This window comes from Balaenoptera borealis, assembly GCF_965194805.1.
Source record: "Balaenoptera borealis genome assembly, chromosome: 19".
NCBI classification, from domain to species: Eukaryota; Metazoa; Chordata; class Mammalia; order Artiodactyla; family Balaenopteridae; genus Balaenoptera; species Balaenoptera borealis.
The window spans coordinates 65755962-65776053 of NC_138878.1; the positions used below are offsets into that span (position 1 = coordinate 65755962).

Below are 20092 nucleotides of genomic sequence, written 5' to 3' on the forward strand. Positions count from 1 at the left end.
AAGATTCAGGTCAAGCCACACCTCCCTGTTATCTGTGAAACTCACTCCCTCCCTCCCCAGCCCCAGCACCCCAGCCCCAGCGCACAGCTGAGCCAGCCGCCTCCCCGGGGCCTCTGCCTCCCCCAGGTCGGGCCGTCTGGCACGCTGGCCGCTGAGGGATCTTCCTCACACCCAAATCTGACTCTTCTTGGCGCCGCTGGGCACTGGCCCTCGGTGATGTAATGACCCTTCTGCGGACGAGGAGCTCCAGGCAGGGATATTCATCCGGGGAACTCCCCAAAGCGGGGTGAGAGCTGCGCCTCCGAGCTCACATCCATCCTTCTGCTGGTCTCACTGCCCGACCTGGTCTGTTTCTCTCTCTCTCTCTCTTTCAATCCCACACGTACTCCCTCAACAGCTGCAATCTGGAAGAAATTATTCTTCTACACAGCCAGACTTCCCCAGTTTCAGGAAATTCCAGGCTGGCAGGGGGAGGGGCCGAGCTGGGGGCCGCCCCGTCTGCCGTGTTCTCGGGCGGGCGCACCCCCAGTGCCAGCCTCCTCCCCACCCCCACCCCCACTCAGCCCGGAGGGGCCTCAGCTTTTCCACTGCTACTTCCTAGTCCTTTAAATCCTAGAGGCAAACTTTTGGGGGATAAGGAAGGCTGGGAGGGGCCTACGCCTTAACCCTCTCCGCCCCAGACAGACTGAGCTGGACTGCGCGGTGACTCTGCGCCCCCTTGGGCTCCTACCATGGCCCCCGAGAGGGGCTGACACTTCAGATCCCGGTGCAGGTAAAGAAGGGGCTCCATGCCAGGGTCTGCCCGGGTTGGGGCTCAGAATCCTGGGTCTGAGGGGGGAGGGGCTGGGGGCCCGGATTCCTGGGTCCGAGGGGGGAGGGGACTGGGGACCTGGACCCCTGGGTCCGAGGGGGGAGGGGCTGGGGGCCCGGACTCCTGGTCTGAGGGGGGAGGGGCTGGGGGCCCGGACTCCTGGGTCCGAGGGGGGAGGGGACTGGGGCCCTGGACCCCTGGGTCCGAGGGAGGAGGGGCTGGGGGTCTGGACTCCTGAGGCTAAGGATCAAGAGAGCTAGGAGCCAGGACTCCTGGAACCTGAGAGAGAAGGCGGTGGCACTCTGGGCCCGGCCGCCTGGGTCCTGGATACCCCTCCAGGTTCCGCATGACGCTTCCTTTGCCAGGTGAGATCCCGCCCGGAGGAAGAAGGAAGGAGGCGCGGGCCTGGGACTAGGAGGCGGAGGCGGGCTCCGAACCAAGAAGAGGGGGCTCCCAGCTTGAGCCGGAGCCTGAGAGTTTGCCTGCCCGGTTCAGCGAGGACCACGAGGTAAGGGGCAGTGGTGGCCCAGGGTCCCCGGTCAGGTCTGGAGGGGAGCCGGCCAGCCGGCCAAAGGGACGGCGGCCGCTGAAATCCTGGGCCGCAGCCACGTGGCCTCAGGAAGCGCGCACTGGAGCCCCGAGGGGGTCGGGGGCTCCCAGTCGCGGGTCCCCCTGTCCCGTCTGGGTCCCACCCTCCTTATTGCCTCTCCTAAAGGGCTGAGAACCAGTCGGGCTGGATCTGGAGCGGGTTGTTATTTCCTCTTGGCGGGGCTGGGGCCCGGAGAGGACAGAGGTGAGCCAGCTGTGCCCCCCACCCCTGCAGCTGGAGCCTCGGCCCGGAAAGAGAGGGGGCGGGTGGAGGCGGGTGGAGGCGGGAGGAAGGCGGCCTAGCCGAGTGCGCGCGCTCGCCGCGTCCCAGGCTTCCATCCTGGCTCCTGCTCTCTGCCTGCTTTAAGATTGTCACAACAGCCCCTCTGTATGGAGCTTGGCCCTGTGACGGCCTTTTTCCGAGTATGACCTCATTGCATCAAGCACACAACAAGGGAGATAGAGCCTTCTGTTCAAGGGGACACCGAGGCTCGGAGAAGCGGAGTGGCTGGCCCCCGAGGTCTCAGAGCTAGAGAGGAGAAGTGGTAGCTTTCAAAAACAATTTTGAACTCATTGTTCTTATCTAGAATGGGAAAAAGAAAAAAGCAAAGCAAACAAAGAAACACAGTCAAGGGTGTAGGAAATCCCTGGCTTTGATACCAAAGCGTTATTTTTTCCATGGGTCTGCACACCCTCTCCTTTGGGGGCTGTGAGCGATCTCATATCATCCTTTGACTCCGGAGTTCGTCTGCCTGGGTTCCAAATCCAGCCCCCAACATTTGCTACTGTGTGATCCAGGGCAAGTTACTTCACCTCTCTGTGCCTCAGGTGCCACCCACATCTGTAAAACGGACAAAATAACAACGGTGTCCCCTCACTGGGTTGTTCGGAGGATTAAATGAGTTCATTCATTTGTGTGAAGCACTTAGACCCCTGCCTGGCCCAGAATAAGTGCTCGGGAAATAAAATGTCAGCATGATGAGTATACTCTACGACAACCGCTTGCAAACAGGCATTCTGATTTCCCATTTTTCAGAGGAGTAAACTAAGGCTTAAGGCTGAGGAAGTTAGTGCCGGGTCCCACAGAAAGGCAATGGCAAACCTGTTGTGTTTGGTGTCAGAAACCAAGATCTTAATATGCTGCTAAGTGCTGGAAAATGGCAGTGATGTCACCTTGTAGGGCGATAGGAGGATGGGATGAGGGGCAAGGTAGGGGGTGGGCAGGGAGAAGAGGCAGGAGCTGAGAGCCGTCCAGGGAGGCGCCAGTTCAAGGGGCAGCAGGCAGTGGAAGCAGTAACTCTGGGCTCTGGAGTCCCACACAGCTGGCTTTGTGACCTTGGGCAAGTCATGTACCATCTCTGAGCGTCTATTTCCTTCTCTGGGACAGGGGAGAATGATCCAAAGTAGGACTCCACTGAGCATTTGCTGTGCGCTGGCTACTGTGCTAAGACTTCCCATGGGCAACATCTCCCCAGTTCTTGCAAAGAGACTGAATTATTATATGAGCGTCATTCCATTTTTGAGATGAGGAAGTGAGGTCAGAAAGGTTAAGTAATTTGCCCAAAGTTACACAGCAGTGGGCACAGTCAGATCCAAGTCTGGGCAGTTGGCTTTCTGAGTTCTACTCTTTTGAACTATGACTCACTGCCCAGGGATAAGGGGTGCCGCTAGCTCTGAGACAGGATTTTTTTTTTTTTTTTAAACTGAGGATTGAGATTCATTAATGAGCAGAGGTCAGCATTAAAAAAGAATAATAGGGAGTTCTCTGGCAGTCCAGTGGTTAAGACTCCGTGCTTCCATTGCAGGGGGCGGTGTGGGAGTGTGGGTTCGATCCCTGGTCCGGGAACTAAGATCCTGCATGGTGCAGGATAAATGCGTCATTCATTCATTCATATTTATAAAATAGAATTGAAACTGAGTGCCTAGCACGTGATAAGAGTAGGTCTCAATTCATAAAATGTTTGTTTCCCTTATGTAGGGGGTGTGGGTGGGGGGTGGGGAAGGAATGGTGACTGTGTGCCAGATTGCAATAAAATATATTTATTCATCTAGGTTGAGGTCAGGGAAGTTTGAGAAACACAACAGAGGTGGTAAATCAAGACTGGTTTTTCCAGAGAAGTAACTGTAAAGTGTGTGTGTGTGTGTTTGGGTAGGAGAGAGGGCAGCTCTCAGAACATATCCATCTATGATTATTTCAAATCCTTTTGGCTTTAATTTTTCTCCACGTTATCACTGATCTTTCCCAGGGTGCTGGTCACTAAAAGCACAAGGCTGGCTGCTTTGCCTGCTTCGTAGGATTTGATCTAAATTTTGTTCCACAGTTTTGTTTGGGAACACATGCCCCTCCCCAACTCTATCACTATCAATTAGCTGGAGCTGTTAAAAATATAGTTTTCTTTGAGTGAGTATTTCTGTGTGTCCTGCAAGGAAGGTAGTGTTATTTTATCCATTTTCCAGATGGAAAACAAACAGAGAGCGATCACATAATTTATCCCAATTCATACAGTTGGCAAAGGGTGGGGCTTCAATTCAAATGGAAAGGTTTTTTTGTTTTTTTTTAAATTGTTATTATTATAATAACAGTGACTGTTAAAACAAAAGTACAAGGTCATCAAAGTCCCTCCCAGAAGTTCCATAGAAACAGCCAAGTTCCAGGATATGGGCAAAGGTTGGCAGGCATATCTATTTACCATCGGGTCTGATGCAGCCATGTGGCTATAGGGCACCTAGTTTACAGTTCATGAGCTGCCAGTTTGGAATTTATGCCATTCTTGCCATGTTTTAAAATAGCAAAATTTGCATGATTATTATTGTTACTCTTGTTTTCCAAGAAGTAAGACTTACATGTTTCTTTCAAAACCAGATAATTCAAATTATAAAATACTGTGCAAGTATATAGATTTCCCAGGCCCGCCCTAAACCTCCCAAATTACAATCCTCAGGCCAGCCTACATGATGACTTTTGTGTGTTCTAGGCAAAGCTTTCATGGAGATAATTATATATGTATATATATCATAATTATATTTTACGACTGCGTTGGTATAAAGACAAACATAATCCAGACGCTTTAAAATAAAACACGGCAGCCCCGTCTGGGAAGGGGCTTCTGTACACCATGTGTTGAGGGGGAGGGTCTCATCTGCGCTCCCCGGGGTTTTGTGGGCTCTGCAGGCCCCAAAGGCGAGGCTGGAGAGGAAGACCTGGGCCTGTGTCCCTGCCCTGCGGGAGCTGCGGACCAGTGGCCTCAATAAAGGACAAGAGGTTCAAAAAAATAATAATAAATTAAAATGTTTAAACATGTGTGCGGGCCTCTAGAAGTGTGGTGGGCCCTGGGCACTGTGTCTGCTGCACCTAAAGGACAGAGTCTGCCCTGTCTTCAGGGTGGATGGCCCTGTGTTCAAGCTGTAGTTTCTGTCAAGTTTGGGAAGCAGTCCAGAAGGTTTGGTGAAGCATGTTGCTTGTTCTCTGACCTATAAGAAGCTCAAACGTTAGTTCTTGGTGGAATTAACATATGGGCAGACCTAAATTTGAGTCTGAGATTTGAATCAAGCAGCTGTGACCTCGGACCTCTGGGAGCCTCAGTTTCCCCACTTGTAAAATGGGAGCAATCCCACCACCATCATCCTGTATTTATGGAGAGCATCCTCTGAACGACGTGCTAGGCCCAGGGCTGGGAACGCGGAAGGCCTCGGTAGCGTCCTCCCGGGGGAGGCCGTGCTAACCCGTCCCTATCCCGCAGATGCCGGTCCTGAAGCAGCTGGGCCCCGCGCAGCCCAAGAAGCGGCCGGAGCGCGGCGCTCTGTCCATCTCCGCGCCGCTCGGCGACTTCCGGCACACTCTGCACGTGGGGCGCGGCGGCGACGCCTTCGGAGACACTTCGTTCCTGAGCCGCCACGGCGGCGGGCCGCCCCCTGAGCCCCGGCCGCCGCCCGCGGGGGCCCCGCGCTCCGCGCCGCCGCCCGCCGTGCCGCAGCACCCGCCGCCCGCCCTCCGCGCGCCAGCGCCCGCCGACCCTCTGCTGTCCTTCCACCTGGATTTGGGCCCCTCCATGCTGGACGCAGTGCTGGGCGTCATGGACGCGGAACGTCCGGGCGCCGCCGCCGCCAAGCCCGACGTGGACCCCGGCCCCGGGGCGCAGCACCCTAGCGCCCGCTGCCTCCCCAACGCGGACCTCGAGCTGGACGACGTCATCGGCCTGTAGGCACCCCCATTCCCTGCGCCCTTACCGTCCAGCGCCCCACTTCTTTATACATAAACCGACAAGGTCTGTGCCCCAGGGTATTGTCTGTTCACTTTGCATGTGGGAAGGGGGTACGGGGAGGGGTGATGGGGTCCTGGTGCCTTTAAGAGCTAGGTGTGTCACGTGGGGTTCCGGTCCCAGCCAGGTGGGTGGAGGTCTCAGCATTAGCCTGGTGTAATGGGATGCGGCCCCTTTAAGAGAGCTAGGGGCGTGGTTGGGCGGTGCCCCTCCTAGGGGCGGGGTCCCGATGTGGCCGCTCCCACAGCCTGGTTTTTTCAGCAGTGTTGGCTGCGCGCAGCCGCCGCCTGCCGGACGCGGCCCCGGGCCCGGCCTGACTCGCTCCCTCGGGCCGGCCTACGGCTGTGACCCCGTGAGCTCCGTGTCTCCAGTGGACCCAGCCCAGGCGAGCTGTCCTTTACCCCGGGAGCGGCCGCACAGGAAAAATGGCCGGGAAGAGGCGTGGTCCCCGTAGAAAAAGGACTCCCCAAAGATGTGTTATCCCGAGGGCGACAATTGCGTCCCAAATCCGGGCTACGAAGTTCGTTCTGAGCGTACAGGCGTCCGCTTGTCCCGCGGAGGGCGCGGCCCAACGAGGGCCCGGAGGGGCGTGGCAGCACATGCAAATCATTAGGCGTGTCGGGGCGGTGCGAGCCAGGCTCTTCAGGGGCCAAGAGAGCGCGGGGCCGCATCGTTAAAGCACTGGACTAGGGACGGGGCCAGGTTCTCTAAGGAGCAAGAGTGGAGGGGCAGCACCTTTAGAGCACTGTGGACTAGGGACGGGGCCAGGTTCTCTAAGGAGCAAGAGTGGCGGGGCCGCACTTGTAAATCATTAGGGAGCGGAGCCAAGCTCGCTAAGGGGCCAGAAGAGGCGGGGCCGCACCTGTAAGGTATTTGGATTGGGGGCGGGGCCGCATATGTAAATTATTGGGGCCGGGGTCGGGGCCACAGATAAAAACCGCTTGGCTGCAAGGGTCAGGCGCCCCCAGGGCACCGCGGGGGACCGTCCCACGCGCGAGGTGCTTTCCAGGTCGGGGCGGGGCCTGAGCCTCGCCTGTGACGTCACAGCGGCGCCTGGCGCCCGTGCCGGCAGGACTGGCCCAGGTGCGGAACGGCCTGAGCGGGGCGAGCGCGCCAACGCACCCCACTCCCATGGCGGCTGCCGGGGGGCCGGAGTCGCCCGTGGGGGCCCCCGTCGCGGAGCCCGCGCCGCCGCCGGCCTGCCGCTTCTTCCTGGAGGGCCGCTGCCGCTTCGGTGCCCGCTGCCGCCAGCCCCACCCCGGGGCGCCGGCGCCGCCGCAGCCTAGAGGCGAGCCCGAAGCCGAGGCCAAAACCAAGAAGCCGCCGCTGCGCACGGCTGCGGCCGTCATCCAGCGCATCCGCTGGGACCCGCGCCTCGACCCGGCCGACTTCTCCGTGGGCTACGTTGACCGCTTCCTGGGCTCGCGCGAGGAGCCCTTCCTTTCCTTCTGCTGGGACGAGCCTCTGGCGGCGCTCGGGCCGGGCGTCCTGGCCGTGCCGCAGCACCGGGTGCGCTACTTCCGCTTCCGCGGCCGTCTGGTGTGGGACCGCGCCTCGCGTACGGACCTCGTCTTCGGCTCGGGCTTGGCTGCGGGCCGCGGGCCCACCATCCTGGACGCGCTCGACGGTGGGGACGCGCACGGGGTCGGAGAGGCGGGCGACGGCGAGGACGCGCACCAGACCGGGCATGCGAGCGACGGCGAGCACGTGCACGGAGCCGGAGGTGAGAGCGACGGCGTGGACGCGCGCGGGACCGGGGGCGCGCACGACGGCGGCGACAGGGGCGGGGACGTGCACGGGACCGGGACCGGGGACGAGAGTGACGGCGAGGACGCGTACGGGGCCGGAGGTGCGCTCAGCGGTGGGGACACGGCCGGGGACGGAGGCGCACTGGACGGCGTAGCTGCGACCTGCCTTGGCACCGGTGCGGGAGGGCGCGTACAGCCAACTTGGACGGGACTCCGGGCCGCCTTGGCCCCGGATGGCGGAGGCCCCGAAGCTGGGCGCCTGGGGTTGGCGGGGACATTATCGAGGATCCAGGAGCGGGGGTTGGGCGGCCCTGGAGGCCAAGGTTCCCCGTGGATGCAGCCAAGAAGGGCGCTGAAGCCAGCCGCCGCCGCTACCGGGGACCTGGAGCCCCCGGGTGGGGAGCTGCCGGCTGTGGTAGCCCCGGGAAGGCCCTCGGAAGGCCTCTCTGAGACGGAAGTGGAGTGGGGTCCCGTGGTCTGGCCCGTGGACGGTGGAGCAGCCGGGGCTGTGGGCCCTCGCCAGCCCCGCCCCACGCACTTCGTGGCCCTCATGGTGACAGAGGCTGAGCTGCAGGCCGGGGTGGCCAAGGTCCAAGAAGAACTGGTACGAAATGCACCAGCTTGCGCGGCGTTCACAGTGCCTGCTCAGGCCCTGCACCTGACAGTGGCCCTGCTGAGGCTGGCGGGCCCCGGGGAGCTGGCGGCTGCGGTCGACGCACTCAGAGGCGTGCTCTCCGACCCCGGGCTTCAGGTCCCTCCGAGGCTGAGGTTCAGGCGCCTGGTATTCCTGGGCTCTCATGTGCTCTGTGCGCCCCCCGACCCCCCTTTGGAGAACATGGCCCGAGTGCTCAGCCAGAGGCTGGAGGCCGGGGGGCTGAGAGTGCTGCAGCCCTGCAGGGGGCCACACCCCCACCTCACCCTGGCCAAGGTGCCCCAGGGTTCCCAAGTCGGCCTCCCCAAGCCTGGGTTCAGCCCAAGGCAGGAGCTGGGGAGCCAGCCTCTGGGGAAACTCTGGCTGTGCCGCGTGGGGAGGTCAGGGGGCACCTACCAGGCCGTTGCTGAGATCCCCCTGGTATCTCAACCCCAAAAGAGATAAAGGCCAGGACCCAGACAGGCACCCAGAGGAAATCTAGCTCAAGGCAGAAGGACAAAGCGTGCACGCGTGTTTTCTCTCTCTCTCTTTAATTTTGATTTCTCTCAAGCTTCCAAATGGTGCTCAGTGCTCCAAGGAAAGAATGAAGGAAGGAAAGGGGAAGGGGAGAGGAGGGGGAGGGGAGGCAAAGGAGGAACATCTGGAAAAAAAGCAGCCCGACAGTCCAGCTGTTTGCAAACTCATTGCACATCCTCCAGTTACATGGCAGAAGAGGGAGGGAGGACGGAAAAGAAAAGGGGAGGAAGAAAAAATAACTTAAATAAACACACACAAAAAGAAAAGAGAAGGAAACATGACGTGAGCTGGTGATCCATGAGGCGGGGAGGGAGGGTAACCGTTTACCTGTGCTGAACCAAGGGGGGAGCGGGAGCAGGAGGGGGAGGGAGGGAAGGGAAAAAAAACCAGAAGAAACACTGGGGGTGGAGGGAGGAAGGGACACGGAGACAACTTAATACAACTGCAGACGAGGCGGCCCGGCTGTCGAGGTCCCGCGATGGCCTCCGGAGTCCTCAGTGCAGGGTGGCAGTGCGGATCTGGCGGTGGCGAGGCGTTGGCGTTTCTGGGGTCGGGGGCCGCGGGCAGGGCACAGTCTCTACACGGCTCCCCTCGCCCCAAACACTGAGGCCCCGGAGGGCTGGGCAACAAGAGTCTGTGGTGAGGCAGATGAGGCGGCGGGTGGCGGGCTGGTGTGCTGGTGCCCCCGCCGCAGGCGGGCACGGGCGGAGCGGCCTGTCTTCTTCCACTGGCCCTCCCCCGGCATGGGATGGGCCAGGGTGCCGGGTCGCTACCGGAGTACAAGCTCGAGAGAGAGAGAGAAAAAACACTGAGACAGCATTAGTAGAGGTGCAAGGTGGACACAGACGACCCTACAGACCATGCCCCCAACCCTCTGCTGTCCCCCCCGCCCAATCCCATCCCTCGGAGGCAAAAAATAAAAATGTAGAAAAATCTCTGTACAGACTCCCTGGTGGGAAAATGGGGGCCGGGCTGGTGGCTCTTCCTGGAGCCCACTCCCCGCAAATTAATTTACACCCCAAGTCCACGGCTCAAAAACAAAACCCGCCGAGGCGGCGCTGGGGGGCTGCAGCCCTGCCCCCCTCCCCCCGCCCCCCGCCCCGGCGGCGCTGGTGCTCAGAAGGCCGGCAGCTGCGCCAGGCTCAGGCGGCAGTCGACGCTGGAGTTGTCCGGGCCCGTGTAGGCCAGGCCCAGGGGCTCCAGGAAGGCCCGGCAGGCGGCCTCGCCCTCGAAGGCCAGCTCGGCCTGCAGGTAGGAGACTGGCAGCGCAGGGCGGAAGCTACGGAGACAAGAGGAGAGCACGATGAGGTGGGCGCGGGAGGGCCCCACGAGCAGGGAGTGGGCGCCCCCGTCGGGCACCCGCAGGTTTCCTCAGCGCGTCACCTGCCGGCCCCTCCCCAGCCCCGGCCTCCCCCCTCAGGGGCTCGGGGGGGCCCGGGGTGGGGGGGCCCCAAACCCCGGCTGCGCCCCCCCTCCCCCTCACTTACCTGTGTGGGGGGCGGGAGGAGAGGGGACGGGAGGGAAGGGCCCGGCTGGCTCCTCTGCTGGCCGGGGCCTGGGCAGCCCCTCAGGAGAGGGCCCATGTGGCCCGGGGCAGGGGCCGGGCGCGGCTACTCGGGGACCCGCCCCCCCCACTTGCCCTGACCTGGGTCCGAGTGCTAAGAGGAGGCTTGGCCTGTGCCAGGAAACGGCTCTTATAAGTGCCCCGTGAGCTCGCTGAGCTCCCTCCCAGAACTGTCACCCTACCCTGTACAGACACACACCGAGGACAGCGCAGTGGCAGAGCCACCTGGCCGCTGTCACCTAGGAAGTAAGTAAGTGGCAGAAAACGCTCAAACCCGTCCTGCCTGAAGCCCCCACTTCTTCACAGCCCTGCAAGTCCGTGGGGGGCGGGGCTCAGGAGCCTGCTGTCCCCCAACACGGGGCTGGCCCGGGCCAGCGAGCCGGAGAGAAGCCGCGCCACCCTCCGGAGCAGGGGGACACAAGACCGGGAGGCCAACGACAGGCCAAGCACACGCGAGCTGAGGCAGCAACGGGAGGCCTGCCCGGCCACGGCCCGGGGGCGGCACCGAAGCGCACAGAGGACACACCGGGGCAGCCCAGGGTCCTGCAGGTAACCGGCCTCCTCCTCCCTCCTGGCTTAGAAAGCGGGTCCCGCGGCCCTGCCTCCTCTGTGTCTGCCCCACTCCCTCCTCTCTCTCCCCAGGGCCCCTGCCCGCACCTCGCCCTTAAATCGGCTTGACCCAAACTGGATCCTAGGAGTCTCCTAACCTGCACGGTAAGTGTCCCTCCCCAGCTGCAAGCCATCCCCACGGCTCCCACCGAACGGACGTGGCACTCGAGGCCCCGCGTCCTCTGAGCAGGGCTTCCCAGCCTCAGCAAGACCGACACTGCGGCCAGGGGAGCCAGCGGGGGGGTGCCCCGTGCACCGCAGGACGCGGCGCAGCTCCCCCGGCCTCCACCAGCAGAGGCCAGGAGGAGCCCTGGCTGTAACAACGGGAGAGGTGTCCTGCCGTGGCCTGGGGGCAGCTCCCGCCTGACTGGGAACGTGGGCACAGGGTCCCGTCCCGGCCTAGCTTGCCCTGCCTCACACCTGCTCCCTGAGCGCGCCCGGGCTCTCAAAACAGCTCGGGTGGGAGCGGGGCCTCGTCTCTGAGACCGCGGCTGCCAAGGGCGGGGCCGCCTCTGCTGGGCGTCCCCACAGAGCGGGAGCCCAGCCACAGGAGCGCCGAAGGTGGGCAGGGGCCTTGGAGGAAGGGGAGCCCGGAGCACGGAGAAGACAAAGTGGGGTCCAGAGTGATACGAGCAAAAGGCAAAGAGAGGCAAAGGGGCAGGGGACCCCGGAGCAGTGAGAGAGGACGACGGAGGAGGGCCCGCCGTGCGCTGGAAAGTGGAGGGACCAGAGGGGAGGGCCGAGTGCGGAAAAGAGAGAAGGGGAGAGAAGACCAGGACCTGACGCAGGGAGGCCCGGGGAGCCGGAGGCCTGGCACCCGGAGGTGGAGGTGCAGAGGGGAGCAGGGAACGGAGGGGAGGCGGCGGGCGGCGGTGAGGCCGCAGAGCAGAGGGCCAGGGGGAGAGCTCAGCGTCACATACGTTTTGATCATCGCCTTGAGGGCGGCCTTGCGCTCCCGGTCTGCAAACTTGTCCACGAGGTAGCCAGACATACAGGGCGCGTGCGAGTAGAGCCGGAAGAAGCGGTGGTAGTTGCCCAGAGCCCAGGCTGCCCTGAGCGCCAAGGCATGGGCCACACAAGGGTCCGCCTTCAGCTCCCGCGTCAGGTACGCCAGCTCCGTGGTGATGTCTGCGGCCGGAGACAAGGAGATGAGCAGGGCGGGACCTGGGGGCCCGTGGCCGCCCCGCTCTGCGGGGCTGCGCCTCACCTCCTGAGTTCTTGGTGAAGATGTAGTAGAGGATCCGGTAGGCAGTGAACTCGCCCACGTTGCCTGGCAGGTTCTCAGCATACAGTGACTTGAGCTGCGTCTGGCACTGGTTGAACTCTTCGTGGTCACCCTGGGGGGGCGTGGAGGGAGGAGCAGAGTGAGGCCAGGACGGCGGGGCGGGGGGCAGGCGGGGGAAGCCAAGGGAATCCCGTCAGCCCCTCACCTTCTCTAAGGCGATGCGGGCGTGGGTCTCGTACACCTCCACCGTGAACTCGGTGCGCACACCTTGCACCTGGGCGGCGGGAAAGCAGGAGTCACACCGGACCAGGGCGGGACCCAACAGTGCGGCCCCCTCCCCGGCACCCGCCTCACCGTCAGGTCCTGCCGGATGGACTTCATCTGCTCGCAGGCAAAGGCGTAGTCCTGCTTCTCCTTCCAGTGGGACTTGACCATGCACAGCGACTTCTTCAAAACCTGGGAAAGAGGTGAATCGTGGCTCAGCGTGACCTGAGCACGGAGAGCAAGGATGTGCTAAAACCTGCCACGGTTCCACAAACTCGGGGTCCTAGAGCGGGGGCTGCAACAGTCAACCCACCCAGTGGCTCGATCCTGACATTAAAGGGAGTAGAACCTAAAACGTTAAGAGCGCGCACACAGTCTCTGCGTCAGCACAGGCCGCGCGTGTGCCCCGGGGGGACACATCAGCCCTGCTCCCAGCTCGGGCCTCAGGGGATGTCGGGACATGGATGTCCCAGTGTCTCACAGGCACTGGCCGGGGACACCGGCTTCCTTCTCCTCGTCTCCTAAGCAGGAGACAGAGGCTCAGAGGCCGGCCCAGCCTTCCGACGAGGCCACAGGCCCTGAACTCGGCTCTGAAGCACAAGCTCTGGGTTCAGTTCACCTCTCGGTGCCTCCGGCCTCCGGGGCCCGGTCAGCCACAGGCCCCCTGTGCACAGGCAGGTCAGGGTCTTGCCCGAGCCAGACCCCTGCCCGCCCCACCACCTCCTCGCACGTTGCCTCTGCCATCCTCGCAGCGTTGGCCTCGGAGGCCTGGTGCCGGCGCTGGCCTCACAGGGAGGACCTGCCCTCGCTGCCAGGGGGCACTTACCGCCACGGGGCGCACGGTGGACGGGTCGGGGGCGCAGGTGAGACGCAAGTAGTGCTTGGTGATGTCGGGGCAGGTGCCCACGATCTGCAGCTCGTGCCAGTCGGGGTCGGCCCCACCGCTCTCCAGGCTGCCCATCTGCAGCACCAGGGGCTCCAGGCGCAGGCGGCGGGAATGTCCGTGCTGGAAGCGCGCCGCCCGCTTCTGCTTCTTCAGCTCGCGCTCGGGATCCTCACACTCCAGGGCCGCCATCTTCTTGCGGCTGCGCTTGGTGGGGGCCAGGTCGTGCCTGGGGGGGAGGGAGGGAGGAGGGGGCCCTGAGGGGGCAGGCGTGGCACCACCCCCCGCCTCTCCCCCGCTGCCCAGACACAGCCCTCCCCCTCCCCGGCCCCCCACAGCCTCACCTCTTCCCACGCTGCGCCCTGCCTCGGCCCCGGTCCATGTGGGCCCCCCGGCCTCCCCGGCCCTTGGGGGGCGGGTTCCTGCGGCCCACAGGGTGACACTCATTCCCTGAGTAGGAACTGTCGGAGTCCGAGTGCGAGTCACTGCGCGGAGGAGCACACCGGTGAGGCCTGAAGCGGCCCCGCCCCCCGCCCCCCCACCGCGCAGGCTGCGCACCTGCGGCGGAAGTGGCGGGTCGGGGAGCGGGAGGAGGAGCGGGAGCGTGAGTCCGTGCTGGAGGAGGAGCTGCGGTCCTTCATGAAGACATTGCGGTTGCCGAACTTGGCGAAGCTGCTGCCCCGGGCTCGGCCAGCACCCCCAGCCCCGGGCGTCCCTCGCTGGGACTGGGCACCCCCGCCCCTGGTCGCTGAGCCTGCCCCCCGGGGAGGGTGGAGGCTGCTAGGGGCCTCCCACCGCTTCTTCTTGGGGCTCTCAGCCACAGGCTCCCGAGTCAGCCTGGGGATATAGCAGGGCAGGGCATCACCACCCGGCGCCCCGACGTCCCCGGCGCCTGCCACCCGCCCCTGCACACGCGAGCTCGGGAGGAAGGGCACTTACCCAGGCCACTCGGCTAACACGACGCTCAGGTGGGAGACAATCCCAGGGTTTTGCGTGTCTAGAGGCTGCTCGCAGCCGCCGAGTAGCACACCTCCCGCCTCCGCGCTTTCGCCCCCAAGACCCCGACCCCTGGCAGCCTCCCGCCCCCGGGGCCCGATCTCCTCGCTCCCCCTCCTCGGGGCCCCCTCCCGAGCGCGCCCCGGCCCCACGCACCCCGGCAGGGGCTCCCGGCTCCAGTCGATGGTGTAGGCCGAGCCGTCCTGGAGCCTCGCCTGCAGCACCTCCTTGAGCAGCTTCTCCGTGCGGTCCTTGTCCTCCTCCGACTCGCAGGCGGTGAAGCAGCGCTCCACGTACTCCTTCATGTCCTGCGGCCAGTCGTCGGGCTTCCCGGACAAGCTCCCCCTGGCGGAGGGAGGGCAGCTGCGGACGCTCGGCTGGGGAGCGGCACCCCACGACCCCAGCCGGGACCGCCATCGCCGCCCCTCACGGGCGGGCGCGCGGGGGAGCCCGCGGGGGGCGGCGGGGGGGCTCTCTGCTTTCTAAGCAGCAGGCGGTGCCGGCGGCCGCACGCAGATGCTGAGCACGGTGCCCCGGGGCTGGGGCAGGGCAAGGGGGTGGCCCTCACCTGTGGTTCTGGGCCTTCTCGGGGTTGGGCTGGGGGCCGAAGCTGCCGTGCTGGCCCTCCGTGGTGGAGCCGAAGCTCTGGCTTGTGACAGCGAAAGGCCGTTTCTGAATGTTGAACTTGAGCCCACCAGTCCCAGGGGCCGCTGTGAGGGCAGCGAAAGCTGGGGTGAGGCCCCCCCAGGCCCACATGGGCGGCCCCGGCCCCACCCCCGGGGCAGGAGCTGTGAGCTCCAGAGAAGGGCGCCCGTTCCGACGCCGGGAGTCCCGGGGGGCCCCCTGCCCTCCACGGCCCAAGGCCACTCACGCTTCATGCGGTTCCACAGCTGCTGGCCCTTCTTGGGCTTGGCGGGCTCGCTGTAGCCGTGCTGCCCGTAGGCCTGGCCCGAGGCGGACCCTGCCTGGCCGTGCTGCGCGGCAGGGGCCGTCCCGGGCTGCGGACCGCTGCTCAGAGGGTGAGCCCCGCGCGGGGGGTTGGAGGGCTGAGGGGGCTGGGCCGCTGGCAGCTGCTGAGGGGGCGCCTGGTAGGACAGGCCTTCGTCCATGCCCGGGACCGGGGGCTGCGGGCGGAGCGGCCGCTGAGGCGGGAGCGGGTGCCCCGGGCTGGCCCTCGCCCACCTCGGCGCTCAGCTCCGCGGCCGGACGCTCCCCACCTCGCCACCCGCACCCGCAGAGCGCCTCTCGAGGGGGGGCTTCGGCGACGACAGCCGCCCCGCCCCGCCCACGGCCCAGCGGCTCAGGCACCGCGCTACTCCCCCACGGCTCCCGCTGCTGGGCGGCGGCGGCGTCCGCCCCCGACGGCACCCCCGCCCGGCGGTCACTGTCCGAGCACATGTCACGTGCCCGTCAAGACACACGCGTGGCACACGCTCGCGGGAGCCCCGCGATAAAGCCGCCATCCTTCCCCCCGGATGGCACCGCGTGAGGCGCAGAGAGAGCGTGACTTGTAGTTTCACCGCCGGGGCCGCTGGGGTTCACACCCAGGTCTGCCCACCTCCCCGGCGCAAGCTCCACCGCGCCTCCCAGCCGCACGTGAAGTGCAAGGCTGGAGTGTGGGAGCGAGACTGTCCGCGTGTGGCCACGTGCTGAGGGGAAGCACAGGAAAAGGCTGCCACGCCACAAGTGCTCCCACCGTCACCCCGACACCTCAGCCCCCTGGCCGTGCCCAAGCCCCGAACCCACCCTGGTTTCAAACATGATGCTTTGCCTTCCTCGTTCTCAGATCAGGAACTGCTCGGCAGGAGCAGCTTAAGTAACGCAGGTGTCCGCACCGCTGGCCCACCACCCCCCGCGCGCAGGACAGGAGCCGGGGCGGGGCTAGGGCGTTACCTGGCTCAGAGTCCCCTGGTGCTGCGGTGCGGACGGCTGCTGCGGCGCGGCTGAGCCGTAGGAGCTGGCCATCCCGTACTGGGAGGGGGAGCCATAGCTCTGGTACATGCTCTGGCGAGGGCACAGCAAGGAGGGCTTAGCGGCGGGCCCGATTCCTTCCCTGGAGGCCGAGACCTGCCCCTCTCTCCCAGCTGTTCAGTTTGCGATCCTTTACCGATCTCTCACCCTCCCTCTCTCCACCGCCTAAAAGCGCCCAACTCCCTCATGCTGAAAAATTACCAAATAAAATGATCACCTCCATCTGTCCCACATTCCACTCTCTTCAACAACTATTTACTGAGTACCAACCCATCTAAACACTACAATACAATGGAAAGTAAAGACAAAATGAACTTTGCACTCAAAGTACGTGCCACAGTAGACACGCAACACAGCCAACAGTAAGCAAAGAAAAAAAGCCAAGCAGAGAAACCAAGTGGCAGGGTGAGCGGAGGGAATGCCACCCTAAGTAAAGCCTGTCCCAGGAAGGGTACTCTGCAGGCGCTCTCGGGCAGCCCTCTGCTGGGCAAGGACACAGCGAGTGTCGGGACACCAGAAAAGGGCTGAGGCGGGAGCAAGGGTGGACTTGGTGTGTGCTGAGGTGGAGGAGTCTGTGGCAACGTGAGCATGGGGAGGGCAGGGTGGGTGGCCACGGAAGGACCTGGGCATTTACCTTGTGGACCACGAGCTAAGGGAGGGTTTTCCAGCAGTTGTCACGGCTGTGGTCAACCCACCCACTGCCCCTGGACCCTGCCCGGCTGATCCCACCTCCGCCCCTCCGCCGCCTGCCCCTGCCGGGCGGGGCGGGCACTCACCACAGGGTAATAGTAGCTGTACGGATAGGCGTAGTTGTACTGCTGGTACCACTGGTAGTACTGCTGCTGCTGCAGAGCTGAGGCTTCTGCCTGTGACACATACTGTGCGGGGAGAGAACCACGTGCCATCAGTGCTGGAAGCAGGCGCCCAGGGCCCCGCCAGGGCAGGTCTGCTCACTGGTGGTTAACTGCCAAGGGACAGAACTGGGTCCACATCTCTCCACAGAGAGCCACCACCTCTACCACCGACACGAGCACCCCTCCCTCCTCAGGCTGGATGCCCCGGGAACACGACCACGTGGTGCCCTAGACTCAAGCAGACAGACTTGCTTCCCCTACGCAAGGGCTCCTAGGACATCTTCAGAGCACCCTGCCCTGGTGATGCGAGAGGACACCCAGCGTGTGCATGTGCCCCACGCCCGCTCAGGGGACGCGGTCCCCTGGGGACGCTGCTCACCTGTGCACTGGACACGGGCCCGCTGCTGCTGGCCTTGGCAGAGCTGCCGGCAGCTCCCGCTTTGCTGATGCTGGCCAGGGCCTGGCGGGCCTTCTCCCACTCGGGGTTCTCGTGCATGGGGGTCTCCATGCCACTCTCTCTGCCTGCCCCGGCCACCATGCTGTACTGAGAGGACCTGCAGACAGAGGACATCGAGTCAGCCCATTCTCCCACTGCACACGGTGGGCAGGATGGAAGCAGGCAAACACCAGGGCTTGAATCCCAGAGCCTCAATTTTCTAATCTGTGACACACCGACAGCCAGTTTCTGCTTCACAGTTTTCAGTGAGCGATAGATGCGATTACCTACCTAAGGTACTTTTCCAGATGCCTGCTACATACAGATGTTAAAAATCAAACAAAAGGATTACCAGTAACCACAGGACTTAAAACAAGACCTGATACCTAGCAGATCTAAATGCTTTATGAAACCACAAATTCTGTCTGATACCACCTCAGTCAGAAAATCATCACACTGTTTTGGAAAAAACGAGGAATTAAAAAAATAAATAACTGAGTATTAAGCGTCGGAGGCTGCCCCTTAATCGCAACCCATGGAATGAATCATCGCACTTCTGTGAAACAAGCACTGTACTGCGAAAGATGAAAGCTCAAAGGAGTGCCTCATCCGCACCCCTACCCCAGGGGCTCTGGTATCATGTCCCCCCTTGCTGTGCGACGGCCCATCCAGAAGACAACACTGGGTCTTGCTTCCTCTCGCCCTCCCCTCTGACCCCCGTCCCTCTAGCCTCACTAACCAATCCGTGCTACGCTGATCACCCACGTTGGCCGCCATCTGGACCCTGGGGTGTACGGGGTGGACCTCGGGAGCCAGACTGCTTTTTCACTGCCTGCAAGAAAAAGAACGAATTAGGGAGACTCCAGAAGGAGCAAGAAACATGTCAACAAATACGGAAGAGAAGCAAATGGGCTCACGAGAAGCCAGACAGAAAAGGGAATCTGAAAAAGAAGGAGCCAAGGGGTAAACAATCTGAAGAGAATTCTGGGTGTGGAATTAAAGGGCTACAGCCTGAGGGAAAGACCCTGGCCCCTCTGCAATGCTCTAGGTGGAAAACAAAGGACTTGAAAACAGGGAAGTCCAAATGAGTTTACCAAAGAGAAAGAGAAGGATCGGAAGCCCATGTGAAAAAAGGGAAGGGTTCGAGGGAAACCCCGAAACAGGGACAGGGTCAGAGAGCAGGGTGGGGGACCTCAGGCAAGGAGCAAGGAGGAAGACGGCTTCTGAGAAGAAGCTCTAATAAACAAGGGCTAAATGAACCTCCAGGCTGGGAGACCTGGAAAGACCCCTGAGAGAGAGTCTGTAAAGAGGGAAGCGTTTGAGGAAGCCTTGAGAAAAGAGAACACTGGAGAATGGAGAAGTCTGGGAGGAAAAGCGGATTTCTGGAAGTTACTCCTGGAGCAGGAAGAAGTTGAGGGTGCCAGAGAGGAACCCCGGGAGTGAAGAAATGACTTCTTAGAAAGCTCTTAGACGACTGATTTCAGGAAGGTCCCTAAGGATAGAGAACACCGTACATGGGAGATTCCTAGAAGCAGCAGTAAACCTGGGAGAGAGAAGAAGCGAGCCCCTTGGTTGGGGGTCTGGAGGGAAAACTTTGGGGACGCCCCCAAGAGATCCAAAACATCTTTAGGGACTTGGAATGGGGTGAAGAGAAGAGGACGGCAAGAACATGAAAGAATGTCCTGGGGGCAAGAATTGGGGGACCTAGACTTGAGAAAGGAACTGAGAAGTATGGGGGTGCTCAAAGGCGAGTCCCGCTGGAGAACCCGAAAATCCTACAAGAAGTGGAGAAATAAGACCAAAAGTCTGGAACTGGGAAAAAGCCTAGAGAAGACGAGCCATAAAGAAGAGCCCGAACGAAACTGGGCGGAAGGGTGGGGGGCAGGGAGGCGGGGGGGGGGGGTCACGAGCGGGGATAGTGGGGGGAGCCCCGGGACAGGAAAAAATGTGGGGGTAAGGCCTTGGGGAGCCTGGAGGGAGGTTTCTGGGCGGGGGCGAGAACCGGAGGCAGGGGGGCACCTGGCCGTCCCGCAGGCCCGGGGAAGGCACAGGAGGGCTCCCGGTGGAGGAAGAGCTCGCCCGGATCCTCGCCACCGGCCCCGGAGCCACCGCCCCGGCCAAGCCGCGCGTGCGCACCACGTCCCCGGGGGGGGGCGGGGAGCGGGGAGAAGACGGCGCAAGGGCTGCCCGTCGCCAGGGGCAACGTGGTCCTCCCGAAGAAAGTGACGAGTCAATGGGGGTTGAAGAAAGGGGTGCTCTGAGCCCAAGAATTCCGAGCGCGCTGGTGGGGAGCAAAGGCCGACGGCGCAGGCGCGAGGGTGCGCAGCCGCACTCCCCACCACTCGTGCGCAGGCCCAGTGGCGCGGGCTCTGCCACACCCTGTCGTCGCTCGCGCGCGGCGTCCGTTGGTGCGACCGTCGCCGAGGCCTCGGGGCCCGCGGGGCGTAAGGCCAAAAGGAAACGCCGCCTCCGCCCGCCCGCCCGCCCGCCGCCGCTCAGTACACCCACCTCGTCCGTAAGCCCCCGGGACTCATCAGCGGCGGCTTCAAATGATAGCAGCACAGCCGCAGGACTGCTCACCACCCGGCTGGCTCTTGCCTTCCTTGGGCTTCGACGCCCGGACCGTGGCGTCTTGACGTCACGCGAAGGCCTCGCCCCGCCTCCCTCGTCCCCAGGCAGCCAATAGATGCCACGAGCTTGATTTGAGCCTCCCCCC

The 20092-nt window shown here is 63.0% G+C and overlaps 3 protein-coding genes across 7 annotated transcripts; 2 read left to right on the forward strand and 1 right to left on the reverse strand.

Moving 5' to 3' along the window:
• Positions 1-360: 360 nt before the first annotated feature.
• On the forward strand, positions 361-5671 carry CDC42EP5 (CDC42 effector protein 5). The gene is made up of 3 exons (XM_082368350.1): positions 361-772; positions 1177-1319; positions 5140-5671. Exon 3 carries the CDS (start codon positions 5140-5142, stop codon positions 5599-5601), a length of 462 nt encoding a protein of 153 aa, XP_082224476.1. The 5' UTR covers positions 361-772; positions 1177-1319; the 3' UTR covers positions 5602-5671.
• Positions 5672-5749: 78 nt separating this feature from the next.
• Positions 5750-8523, forward strand: LENG9 (leukocyte receptor cluster member 9). 2 transcript variants are annotated; one of them, XM_082368122.1, is made up of 2 exons: positions 5750-6360; positions 6427-8523. In XM_082368122.1, the coding sequence occupies exon 2, from the start codon at positions 6790-6792 to the stop codon at positions 8500-8502; it is 1713 nt and encodes a 570-aa protein (XP_082224248.1). In that variant the 5' UTR covers positions 5750-6360; positions 6427-6789; the 3' UTR covers positions 8503-8523. The 2 variants fall into 2 exon arrangements, with proteins under 2 accessions (XP_082224248.1, XP_082224249.1); XM_082368123.1 differs by having other exon boundaries at positions 5784-6527; positions 6731-8523.
• Positions 8524-8571: 48 nt separating this feature from the next.
• Positions 8572-20092, reverse strand: LENG8 (leukocyte receptor cluster member 8). Of its 4 annotated transcripts, XM_082367905.1 has the most exons (16): positions 19885-20086; positions 18116-18208; positions 17320-17494; positions 16863-16964; positions 16009-16119; positions 14987-15239; positions 14684-14825; positions 14272-14460; positions 13678-13956; positions 13464-13604; positions 13063-13348; positions 12327-12428; positions 12178-12246; positions 11955-12084; positions 11668-11875; positions 8572-9853 (listed from the first exon to the last, which is right to left on the reverse strand). In XM_082367905.1, exons 2-16 carry the CDS (start codon positions 18151-18153, stop codon positions 9691-9693), a joined length of 2388 nt encoding a protein of 795 aa, XP_082224031.1. In that variant the 5' UTR covers positions 18154-18208; positions 19885-20086; the 3' UTR covers positions 8572-9690. The 4 variants fall into 4 exon arrangements, with proteins under 4 accessions (XP_082224031.1, XP_082224030.1, XP_082224028.1 ...); XM_082367904.1 differs by lacking the exon at positions 8572-9853 and having other exon boundaries at positions 11045-11875; positions 13464-13541; positions 19885-20092; XM_082367902.1 differs by lacking the exon at positions 8572-9853 and having other exon boundaries at positions 11045-11875; positions 19885-20089.

Bases quoted from the DNA above. Each gene is read 5' to 3' on its own strand.
- CDC42EP5 (XM_082368350.1), top strand. From the start codon at position 5,140: ATGCCGGTCCTGAAGCAGCTGGGCCCCGCGCAGCCCAAGAAGCGGCCG.
- LENG9 (XM_082368122.1), top strand. From the start codon at position 6,790: ATGGCGGCTGCCGGGGGGCCGGAGTCGCCCGTGGGGGCCCCCGTCGCG.
- LENG8 (XM_082367902.1), bottom strand. From the start codon at position 18,153: ATGGCGGCCAACGTGGGTGATCAGCGTAGCACGGATTG. The intron at 16,120-16,862 runs GTGAGTGCCCGC...TGCCCTCGCCAG, and splicing joins ACAGCTACTATTACCCTGTG to AGCATGTACCAGAGCTATGG. The intron at 13,349-13,463 runs GTGAGGCTGTGG...CCTCCCCCCCAG, and splicing joins AGGGCGCAGCGTGGGAAGAG to GCACGACCTGGCCCCCACCA.